The 12570-nt window shown below is 45.9% G+C and overlaps 1 protein-coding gene across 1 annotated transcript; it reads left to right on the top strand.

Moving 5' to 3' along the window:
- The first annotated feature begins 3042 nt into the window (after window positions 1-3042).
- Window positions 3043-12540, top strand: LOC120505349. Its single transcript, XM_039715738.1, has 13 exons — window positions 3043-3105; window positions 6012-6152; window positions 6373-6483; window positions 7448-7586; window positions 8412-8527; window positions 8975-9154; window positions 9297-9407; window positions 9898-10036; window positions 10417-10505; window positions 10963-11142; window positions 11285-11395; window positions 11875-12013; window positions 12395-12540. Exons 1-13 carry the CDS (start codon window positions 3043-3045, stop codon window positions 12538-12540), a joined length of 1665 nt encoding a protein of 554 aa, XP_039571672.1.
- Window positions 12541-12570: the final 30 nt, after the last annotated feature.

The following is a 12570-nucleotide window of genomic DNA, read 5'->3' as shown; positions in this document are numbered from 1 at the left end:
TTAATGGCAAGTGCCTGAGCTGTACATTTGCCACACAAACTGCTCAAGCACGCAGAGGCTGAGGGAAGATGTGGAGGGTCAGGGTTCCAAGGGTGATGCATATCTGAAATGGCCAAGTTGGCTTGGATTGGTGGAAGTTAAGGACAAAACTGCTTTCCAACTTGTTGCTAGCGACATTGGAGGGAGGAGGATTGTACAGCTTGGTTTGTCTTGCCTTTCGTGAGGAGGGCTCAATTTATGGAATTTCCAGAGGCTAAAAGAGGACCTTCTTACTAAGCATAAATAATACACAAAATAAAACTTTGATGTGTAATTGGTATCTTGGACATACCCTGTCTCCATCTGGCCTCCACAAATCAGTGTGATTAGAAGATGTATAAATCTTCCCCCTTGGTAGTTTACCACTTTCATTCACTGTATTTGACACATCGAGTAAAGTATGAAGTGGATGTGAAACATGAAAAGCTAAGCGCTCCGCTCACAGTGCTGGCAGACCGCTGCACCTCCTCAGCACTCACAGAGCAAGGCACCAGGCAGGAGCACAAGGACACAGTGTGGCCCTGAGCAGCACAAGTGACAATTGGGCCTCCCCTTCCCAAACAAAGATCCCCTGCCTTTTCCAGGAACAGCTGCAATATTGGTCCTCGATAACGGATAGCAGAGGAAAAGAGTGTTCAGAGAAATAATTTCAGAGAGACTGAGTCCCCATTGTGCCAGTCTGGCACTGCAGAGGAAGCTTTAGTGTGCAAACCCACCCTGAACTGCAGCCAAGGGAACAATCAGCACATGGGGACTGGCAGAACTGCTGTCAAACACAAAGCACTTGGGGAGTTGGGAAGTGAGCTCCTCTGGGAGTGCTGCTTCTGGAACCTGGAAAAGGCACAGCAAAAAAGCAAATCCAAATTACCACAGGCTCCTGAGCCATGTCTCTGTATATCAAATTCAGAGAAAGATAAAAATATATTTCCTAAATAACAGGGGATATAAAATGCACCATGTCACTGCCCCTCCCTCACACATGTTCTGCTACCTCTACTAGAGGTCCTTTTCCCAAATCAGCCCTTGGTGCTACTCTCCTGAAGAGACTCTGTGAAGATTAAGGGCCATATCTGACAAGAAGAAAGCAGATCCTAAATGAGCTCAGAAAGTCAGGGCAGTAAAAGAACTCAGCAATTCCTATGATTTAGAACCAACCTTGTGATCTCTAGGGACCCATGTAACATTTTTAGGGATATTATGTATAAAAAGTAAGAGTACACATCAATTAGCAGCAGAGCTGGCCTGGCCTGCCATCCAAATGAGGTTCCCTGTAAGTATACCTATCATTTCCCACAAAAGGGAAGGAGGCTGAGATGCTGGAGTGTGTCCAGAGAAGGGCAACAAGGCTGGCATAGGGTCTGGAACACAAGCCCTGTGTGGAGGGAGGTGGGGGTGTTCAGCCTGGAGGAGGCTCAGGGGAGATCTTACCACTCCTTACAGGTTAAAAGGGTGCAAGAGGTGGGGTTGATCTCTACTCCCAGGTAACTTGCAGTAGGATAAGAGGACTCAGGGGAAGTGTAGGCTGGACAACAGGAAGAAATTCCTCACAGGAAGCGTGACTGGGCATTGGAATGGGCTGCCCAGGGAACTGGTGGAGTCACTGTCCCTGGAGGGGTCTAAGAAAAGATTGGATGAGGCACTCAGTGCCACGGTCTTGGTGACAAGGAGGTGTTAGGTCACAGGTTGGACTCGATGACCTCAAGGGTCTTTCCAACCTGGTTGATTCTTTGATTCTGTAAAACTTCACCAAATTTCAGAGGAGATGCTTAAAAACATGATCCTACTGCATTGGGACTGCTTCTGGTGCACGGTGTGCTGCATTAGCTTTTCAGCAGCAAATTCCTTCACCTGCCCTAAGCAGGAGAACACACCATACACGTGGCATTGCTGGAGGAGGCAATTTACCTTCTACCAAAGTCTCCTGTCAGCCTCCATGACACATTTGCCTAAACAATATAATTGAAAGGACCAATATTTTCTTTCCCTGTGACTATTTGCACTGTAGGAAGCCTTTTAACCACTGCCTCTCTCTAGCAATGCACTTCTCTTTCCCTGTATATTGTTTGCAACAAAAAGGGGGTTTTGTTTAACTTTAACAGGGCTACGTTGCAACCAAGGTGTTTTCAAAGAACACCTGCATCATTGCTACAACCAGCAAGAGGTTTTGGCTTGGCAAACCCTTTCCTACACCACCTCCAGGAGACAAGGTAGGATCATGGTTGAAAGTGGGGCAAAAGATTGTTGGTGAAAAGCCCTTGTTCCTACACAAGCAGGAGAAAAGGCTCCAGGAACCGAAGAGAACTTTCTCAGCAGGGCTGAGTCGCTCTAAAAGTTCCTTCAAAAGTTGCATTGTCCAGGAATAATCCTTTCCCCCATACCAAAGAAATGTGTAGAAGCTCTGAATTCCACTGGTTTTCCTAAATGCTGTTTTCTGGCTTTGTTTCTTTGATGCGCAGGGACCTGGGCCTTACCAATTGCCATGGAGAGAGATTCACTTCATTGTCTCTAGGAACAGACTCCAAAGCTTGAGCTCATTTGGAAAGTGCATCCAAGCCCTGTGCAGAGGAATTCCCTCCTACCTCGCTTACCCAGCTCCTGGTGAGCCTGCCACTGACAGCCTTTGTGTTCCAAAATAAACAAGAGCTCGCTGTATACGTTAAGAATGATGCAGTTCAGGTTTTAAGTGACTTTTCCTGGTACATTTCCAAAACTAAGTTGGAAAAATTTCCACTACAATGTTCTCTTATTTTCTCAGTCTAATCAGTTTTTCTTTTTCTTTCGGATCAAAGTTCTTATCAGGCTCAAACTTCTTAAAGCAAGATAACTCACACCTGAAAGTTAAGATAAATTAACTGCCTATTACTTTGCTATATCTTCTACATTAACCATTTAAAGTCAGGTGAACTAAAATCTGGTTTTATAGAGATCAGCATAACTAAGGTATTTTTATTTTAACATCTTACCAACACATTGCAATAGTTTATTTTAGAAATAAGCATTGTCATGCCATCTGGCCAATTGCAAACAGACAGATGCACTATTATTCTGATCAACGAAGAAATCAAGGTGCGAATGACAGACTGGAGTTGCACACACATGCTATTTAAGAATGTTTCATGAAGGTTAAACACAGGAGAAAATAAACATACTCTAACTAAGTGCAAGTTGGAAATTTGAAAGAGTCAAACTACAGTTAGGTTAAAAGTAAAGCAAAAAGCCTGAGCCTACTTTCTTCATCAAAAACTTCAGCAACTCACTCTGTCTGGAAAATACCACATCTTCACCTGCCCTCCTCCCTCAGGACCCCTTTCCTTGCTCTTTGAAAGGAGTTACTCCAAGAGACACTTTACCCACTTGGGAACGCCCCAGGGTTACTCCAAAGAAAAGGGTGCAGGAGACCATTCTCTTCGGGAACAGCCTGCTGGGGACTCTAAGGGTCACCGTGAAAACCAAAGCAAAACTGCACCCAAGAATTTTTTAGCACCTCCAAAGAAAAGCAACCGTAGGATTGCAGCACTTAAAGAATCGTTCCTGTCTGCCTTGCCTGGGGTTTCTGGAGAGACACTCCTCTCCTTTTCCAACCTGACACTGCATTTTCCTTGAGACGCCACACTGCATTTTCCTTCCAACCTGACACTGCATTTTCCTTGAGACGCCACACTGCATTTTCCTTGAGACGCCACAGGCGCAGCCCTCTTCCCTGATCCTGCTGGCAGGCACTGGGAATGTGTCCCTGTGAGCCCTTCACAGACGAGGATTCCTCCCTCACGCCCCAGGGAGCCGGGATGTGACCTGAGCAGAGTCTGTGGGGCCCATCTCGCACCCCCACGGTCACCGTGCAGCACAGAGAGTACCATTAAAATGCCAGCACACAGTCTAATAAATCTGTCTTAATTCCCTCATGTATTTTAAGACAAATTGGAGATTTTGAAAGAACCTGACTTCTGAGGGATTTTTTTTTTTTTAATGCAAAATTGATATTCTGATTGGACACACCACCAGCAGGCCTAACACCCCTCTTGTGAGTAAAGATTACCTCAAGAACTGTAAATTAACCCAGCTGCAATGACGTAAATGTGCCAACGCCGCTCTGCCGGATCCGCTGAGGCACCGCTGCCTCAGAGGGGCTTTCCCGCCCTTTTTCCGCCCTCCCGTGATCCTCTCCTCCCCCGCTGCCTCAGCGGGGCTTTCCCGCCATTTTCTGTTCCCCTCAGAGCCCGGCGCCGCCTCAGCCCCGCTCCCTCCGGCCCTCTCAGGCCGTGCCTCACCGCAGCAAAAAACAATGGTTTATTGCTTGAGCAAAGGGCGAGTTCCTCGCGGGCAGCGCAGGGGCTTTCTCGGTGTTTCTCGTGGGGCAGCAGTGAGGGAGGGAAAGGGAGGTCTGCCCCTCACAAATCCACACCGGCGCTGCTGCTGGTAAAGCAGCCTGTTGAAGGTAACGCCCGTTTGGTGTAGCTGTATGTATCAAAAATACCACTTCGGGCTTGCAGATTCAAAAAGTGAAATTGAGACAAGTATTCCATTTCATATTGCACGTGCAACAGCGTTTAGGCGTTATTTTTATGTATAAACCCCCACACCTAGCCATACTGCAGGATTGAAGCTGAGAAGTAGTTTCCATGCCCTAGAGCCGGGTTGTTCACAGAATGAAATTGAAAACTTGGCATTGGGATATGAAGACGGTCTCAAGGAGAAGCCATGGGAGGAACAACTGAGGGTATCTGGTGTGTTCAGCTGGAGGAGACCAAGGGGAGATGGGGTTCTTCAACATCCTCCCAAGGGGCGGTGGAGAAACAGCTCTCCTCTCTCTCTGCTGTCCATAATCAGCAACACAACCTGAGGGAATGGCTGGAGCTGGGTCAGGGGAGATTTAGGTTGGATATTAGTAAAAGGTTCTTCACCCAGAGGGTGCCTGGGAGCTGGAACAGGCTACCCCGAAAAGTTGTCACAGGAGCAAGCTGGATGGAGCTCAAGGAGTGTTGGGACGATGTTCTCAGGTGGGACTCCTGGGGAGTGTTGTTCTTGTGCAGGCCCAGGAGCTCGACCTGATGATTCTTGTGGGTCCTCTGTGATTCTGTGATTCTTGTAAAACAGTTTTCAGTGGCCATGTAGTACTTAGGGCATGTATTTTCATGGGTACTATGGTTACAAAGAACATAAAGTGCATTTTGAAAAGTGCAAAGGCTTTTATTTATTCAAACTAATTGAAAGCGGGGTTTTTTTGTTTGCTTAAAGCCAAGGCTATCTCTGATTGTAAGTTTGATGTAAAGTTTCAGAAGTAATTAGTACATGTCAGAAAGTTACTACAAAGCATATTTAATTTCTTACAAGAAATGGAGCTTTATCTGATAATTATTGGGTCAAAATCTGCAGAAGTACAACCCACATGTTTATCAAGTAGTTACAGCAGGAAACAATTTTCAATAAAATGCAGCAGGGATACAAATCACAAAATAATTTTATTGCAACATTCAGTCCTTCCACACCTAATTCTGAAAACATATAAAAGGTGGAAGGTTGACATTGTTCTTCCTACTTGCAGCAGCATTAAATGAACAATTCCACAATGCTGCTCTTTCTATGTTCCCCGCTTCATGAGATCTCCTTTTTCTTTCACCACCCCTTTGGAGGAAACAAATTAGTCATCTCAGACAGATGAAACTCTGGCACTCTCTATGTGGTAGAACTTACTCTAGTCTAGCAAAGATTTTTTGTAAAAATTTTAGGACATCATTGACTAGCCTGAAAATCGAAAAATGTTTAATTTTTAATTGAGTCTCCGCAAAAAATTAAAAACCAACAAGTCATCCTTGGGTTAAAGACTAGGTCCCCATCACTAATGGCCAATCACAGATTGTGATGGCACTTACCAGAGAGCAGCCCTTCCAAAGTAGTAGGGACTTTTCTAAAACTATGGGGACATCACTGCCTCCCTTCAAAGACTGAACATCTTCTTTCCCTTGGCTTTTCAGTCTCAGCAGTCAGATAACAACTGCCAGGTCTCTGTTGGTGGAGTTTTCCAAAATCTGACTCTCAGTAGTCTGACACGTGTCGTGGTTATTGAACAAAGGAGCGAGCAATTCTCATGGAAAACCATCTGGAACTACAACTCGGTGAGTGGCAGGGAGGAGCCTTGTTCACAAAGTGTGTGAGGAGACTGGCTCCTGGTAGAGCTGGCCCAGGGATGGGGATTGTTTCCTTATTCTGACTGTCTGGAGCCCATGATTTGGGGTAGCAACTCTTGCCATCCATTCCTTTTTTAACAAAGGGTTTTCTCCAATCCCAGTTGTGGAAAAACTGAATTGCAAGTGGTCAATAACTTTTTCCTTACAGGGTATCATTGCAACCAAATTGGTGCAACAGAACACCTGCTACATTTCTGTCATGAACAGAAATGAGATGCCCAGCTTTGAGAATCTGGCCCACCTGGCTTCACAGAACGGGGTAAGATTCAAAATCTGTTACTGTAGTTGATATGCATTTTTTGTCTGAGACACTGCTATTTTCCAAAACTTCTTAACCAATGGACATTTTATTGCTGATATTTTTGGTAATATTTTTCAGTTACATTTTTTGTGAACACTCAAAAACTACGATATCCTTTTTCAAAAGCCTTTAGGACAGGTTCGTCATATTGAGCCCAACTTCCAGATTAGATAATTTTTACAATTATTTAAATTATTGTACAATTGACTCTTTTTTTACTAACTTAGCTTCAATGAATCAGATTTTTCATTAAGTATGTTTCATAATTTCACATTCTCAAAAAAGGATGTTTCTTCAGACATTCCAAATGAGGAAGAAAAAATATTGCAGTATTAGAGAGAAAATCTTCAAGTAAGCTTTCAAACATTTTGAAGAAAATTATGCACCATGTTTCTTTAGTTCAGCCATCCACATTAGCACAAACGTTGAAAAAATTATCTCAGCATCGAGCATATTTGCTAAAAACAAGCTTCCCTTGAAATCTTACAGCTGAGTTGGTAAAAAACCCACACTTTAAACAGCAGGAAGAGCTATAGGGCAGAAGGGAATCAGGAGGAGACTTCTCCTGCCAGCTGACAGCCCGGGTGCCCCTGAGGGGCCAGGGCAGTGACTGAGCACATGCCTTCCAAGGAGCTCTGGCTCCACAGAGTGGCTGAACTCCTCTTCTCCTCTTCAGCACTTTCCTTGTGCTGCTGCTTCCCCTCAGGCTCCTGCACCTTGGCTCCCTTAGAACCATCTGCCTTTGGAGCTGCCTTCAAGGCTTGCCAGTGGTCCCACAGTCTCCCATGGACTGAAAGGTGTCCCTAGAGGCAGTTGGGACTCCAACACCCAGCCTTGAGTCATCCTTCCTGAGCTAGAAATAGGGCTAGCAGAAACCAGCTCCCAGCAATGAGCTTGCTGAATGCTGGTTTTTGTTCTTCAGAACCAGGTTGGCCTTGGAAGACCTACCAGGAAGATCACCTTTGTCACCAATGGACTGGTCAACAACCTCTACTCCTATGGAACAGAAATCACAGCTATGTGCAGTGGACTCACCACCTACATGGCTACTGAAGTTCACAGTGTGTGCAAGCATGGGAAATCTGAGTTTTCTGACCTGGCCTTTTTGTCTTCTGGGGCATGAGTAAGGCACAATTGCTGCTTTTCCACTTTGGGCCAGACAGAAACCAAGGGCTGCAGCAGTTGCACAAAGGGTTTGACACTTCTGCAGATCAAGACAGGAACAGGGTGGGGTGACAGCCCCCAGAAATTACCCAAACCAAACCCTTACAGCTACTCTCTAGGAAGCTTAATGGGGCTTAAAAATGAGCCCAGAAAGCTTTGGCTCACACTGTGCTTCCCTGTAATATCTAGTCAAGAACAATGGGCGTTCTAAGAAGTGATGTCCTTCAGGTCAGAGCTTGCTGAGTTGACCCAGGCAGCCACCAAAGCCTTGTGCTTCGCAACACTAAGCCAAGTGGCTTCCTCACCTGTAACTTTTTCCCTGGGGCAATGATCCCATTTCCCAGGACTAAAATGACCTACACATGGTAGGATTCTTCCAGAATGTCACAGCCCATGTGGCTGGTCCCATGATCTGGCACCAGCCTCACCATGCCCTACTCAGCCATTGGGACTCTCAGGACAAAGTGCAATAGAGACACAATTTCTGCACAGGAAATCCCCAAGGGTGTTCAGGAGTAGATCTCTGTGAGCATTCCAGGCTGAGCCACAGAGCCAGGGCTCACTGGGGACTCCAAGAGAATCTGTCCCTTGCACAGCTCAAACATTCCCAGAACAGCAACTATTCATACCTGGTGTGCTCTAAGCAACACCACCACCCTTCTGTAAAAGGTCAGCCAAGGTCTTAGGCATCAGCTCATGGTGTATTTTCTTTTCTTTTCCAGCTTTGCAAGGACCCCAGGTGAATCTGGGATCATGCATTACGCTTGAAGTCCTGAGAATTGTGGAGCTGAAGTACTGCAATGGCAATGGCAATGGCAACTGGAATGGCAATTTCCCGGTGAGAAAATTTTAGCCCTTAGCTTTTCATGTGTAAAATGGTGGAGGCTCAACAGCTGCTGCCCCAAGCCAGCCCTCATGCCCTTCTTGCCGAGCATCTCCTCTTTTGAGAAGTTCCTGCTTGAGGGAGCAGATGCTGAAAGAGAGGAATGGGTCAGCAGAGATTTCCATCCAAGACCTTTCAGAAGGGATTTACTCTGGCCAGTACTCTTGCAAACATCAATGTTAAAGCCACCAAATGAGATACAGCCATGATTCACTGAATACATGAAAAGAATTTTTAGGACCTCTGCCCACTGCCACAGGCTTCATTCAAGCTCCTTTGGAAAAAAACTGAGGCTTCTCGGGGACGACACTTTCTCCACTATAGCAATGATTTTTCAGATACTTGGGGGACATCACTGTCTTAGTTCAAAGATGAAATGTCTTTTTTCTCTTGGCTTTTCAGACTCAGCAGATTCCTGGGGACATCTTCAACAACAACACGCAAGGCGGCATCTTCAACCACACACAAGTCATCATTGGTGGCCAGTCCCAAATTGTGACCATCAACAGGCAATGGCATGTGGCCATCATTGAGCAAAAGACCTTCAGCGGGTCCTGGAAAACCATCTGGAACTACAACACGGTGAGTGGCAGGGGTGACTTGTTCACAAAATGCATGAGGAGACTGGCTGCAGGGACAACTGCCCCAGGGATGTGGCTTGTTTCCTTCTTCTGACCATGTTGAGACATGAAAGAATGAAGTGCTGTATAATATCATTTCACAGGGTGTGATTGCAACCAAAGTCACTCAACAGAACATCTGCTACATTTCCATCATGAACAGAAATGAGATGCCCAGCTTCAATAATCTGGCCCGCCTGGCAGAAGAGAGCAGGGTAAGGTTCCCAGCGAGTAGCAGAGTCCTGACCCTGGAGTTCATTGATCTGTTTCTTCATGGGCTTTTTCCTTCTGGACAGCATGAAGTTGACACAAGTGGCAGGATTTCTTTCTCTCAAAAGGAGGGGGGAATTTTTCCATAAGAATGCATTGCTGAAAGAGGAAAAGGGTTGCACATTCTGTTTCCGAGTTCTGATTTCTCTGCGAATGTTGAGCTCTGCAGCTTGGTGAAAACACTTTTTCTCAGAGCAGTTCTTTGAGAGCCCTAATTCTTTTAGCACGCCAGGATCTTAAAGTCCTTTGCAAGCCTTTCAATACCAATCTCTATTGGTCAGCTCAAAACTTTACATGGCAGCTTGGCAAGACTCCCTTTTCCTTAGGGGTGCGCAAGAGAATCTCCCTATTCCTCAGCTTCTCTCCTTGGGAATGTACCTAGCAGGAGCCAGATCACAGCACTGATCCTGATGAATGCTGGTTTTCGTTCTTTAGAACCAGTTTGGTCATGGAAGACCTACCAAGAAGATCACCTTTGTCGCCAATGGATTGGGCAGCAACCTCAGTTCTTATTGGTCAGATGTCTTCTCCATGTGCACTGGACTCACCACCTACATGGCTTATGAAGTTCATGGTGAGTACAAACAAAGGAATTCTGTCTCTGAATGACCTGGCATTTGATTCCCTTGGGGAATGATCAGTGGACAATTCCTGCTCTTCCACCTTGGGTCAGGCAAAAATCCAAGGCTTCATTAGTTGTACAAAGGGTTCAACATCTTTGCAGATCAAACTAGATCCTTTCAGCTCCTTTCCAGAAAGCTTAAGAGGGCTCAGTTTTGGCCCAGACTGTTTCAGCTGACGCTGAGATCCCATGTAATGCCTAGTCAATAAAAAGTGTCAGCCTAAGTGTCACCAGCTGTCCTTCAGGTCACAGCTGACTGACAATTTAAATGGCATCCAAAGTCTTAGGCATCCGTTCATGGGGTTTTGTTTCTTCCTTTCTTGCTTCCCAAGGAGTCCATGTCAATCTGGGATCATGCATTCCCCTCGATGTCCTGGGCGTTGTGGATCTGAAGTACTGCACTGGCAATGGCAATGGACAAGTGAGAAAACCTTACCCTTACCTTTCTTCAAACAAATTGGAGGGGGGGCTTCAGAGCTCTTCATCCCTGATGTCCTTCTTGCCTGGAATCTCCTCTTTTGTGAGGTTCCTTGTTGAGGATGCAGATGCTGAAACAGAGCAATGGTGAGGACAGGTTTCCATCCAGGACTTTGAGCATGGATTAACTGTGGCCAGTCCTAATGCACTCGTCAACTCCTAAAGGCTCCAGATGACAGCTGTCAGATGCAGAAATGATTCAGTGAATGCTGAAAAGAATTCTTACGGCCTTTGCCCACTGCCACTGCCTTCATTCTGGGTCCTTTGGAAAAGACTGAGTGCAGATCCAGCACTTCCTGGGGGCAGCACTTCTTCCACTGTAGCAGGGATTTTTCAGATGCTTTGGGGACATCACTGTCTCTGTTCAAAGAAGAAATGTCTTCTTTCCCTTGACTTTTCAGTCTCAGCAGATTCCCGGGGACATCTTCAACAACAACACGCAAGGCGGCATCTTCAACCACACACAAGTCATCATTGGTGGCCAGTCCCAAATTGTGACCATCAACAGGCAATGGCATGTGGCCATCATTGAGCAAAAGACCTTCAGCGGGTCCTGGAAAACCATCTGGAACTACAACACGGTGAGTGGCAGGGGTGACTTGTTCACAAAATGCATGAGGAGACTGGCTGCAGGCACAGCTGACCCATGGATGTGGCTTGTTTCCTTCTTCTGACCATGTTGAGACATGAAAGAATGAAGTGCTGTATAATATCATTTCACAGGGTGTGATTGCAACCAAAGTCACTCAACAGAACATCTGCTACATTTCCATCATGAACAGAAATGAGATGCCCAGCTTCAATAATCTGGCCCGCCTGGCAGAAGAGAGCAGGGTAAGGTTCCCAACAAGTAGCAGAGTCCTGACCCTGGAGTTCATTGATCTGTTTCTTCATGGGCTTTTTCCTTCTGGACAGCATGAAGTTGACACAAGTGGCAGGACTTCTTTCTCTCAACAGGAGTGAGGAATTTTCCATAAGAATGCATTGCTGAAAGAGGAAAAGGGTTGCACATTCCGTTTCCGAGTTCTGATTTCTCTGAGAATCTTGTGCTCTGCAGCTTGCTGTAAACATTTCCTCTGAGAAGCTCATTGAGGGCCTTAATTCTTTTGGCATGCCTGGACCTTGAAGTCCTTTGCAAGCCTTTCATTACCAATCTCTATTGGTCAGCTCAGAGCTTTGCATGGACACTTGTCCAGATTCACTTTTTTCCTTAGGGGTGTAAGAGAACTTCTCCCTATTCCTGCTAGGGAATGTGCCTAGCCACAAGCACATCCCAGTACTGATCTTGCTGAATGTTGGTATTTGATCTATAGAACCAGTTTGGTCATGGAAGACCTACCAAGAAGATCACCTTTGTTGCCAATGGATTGGTCAGCAACCTCAGGTCTTATGGGTCAGATGTCTTCTCTATGTGCAGTGGACTCACCACCTACATGGCTTATGAAGTTCATGGTGAGTGCAAACAAAGGAATTCTGTCTCTAAATGACCTGGCTTTTGTTTCCCTTGGGGAATGACCAATGGACAATTGCTGCTCTTCCACCTTGAGTCCGGAAGAAACCCAGGGGCTTCAGCAGTTGTACAAAGGGTTCAACATCTTTGCAGATCAAACTAGATCCTTCCAGCTCCTTTCCAGAAAGCTTACAGGGGCTCAGATTTGGCCCAGACTGTTTCAGCTGACACTGAGATCCCATGTAATGCCCAGTCAATAAAAAGTGTCAGCCTAACTATCTCCAACTGTCCTCCAGGTCAGAGCTGACTGACCATTTGAATTGCAGCCAGTGTTTTAGGCATCAGCTCATGGGGTTTTTTTTCTTCCTTTCTTGCTTCCCAAGGAGTCCATGTCAATCTGGGATCATGCATTACCCTCGATGTCCTGGGCGTTGTGGATCTGAAGTACTGCACTGGCAATGGCAATGGACAAGTGAGAAAACTTTACCTTTACCTTTCTTCAACCAAACTGGGGGGGCAGTGGGTGTAGAACCTGAGCTACTGCCCAGAACCAGCAGTG

The sequence above is a fragment of the Passer montanus genome, unplaced genomic scaffold, assembly GCF_014805655.1.
Source record: "Passer montanus isolate IOZ18808 unplaced genomic scaffold, ASM1480565v1 scaffold101, whole genome shotgun sequence".
NCBI classification, from domain to species: domain Eukaryota; kingdom Metazoa; phylum Chordata; class Aves; order Passeriformes; family Passeridae; genus Passer; species Passer montanus.
This window is presented reverse-complemented; position numbering and strand designations above follow the sequence as displayed.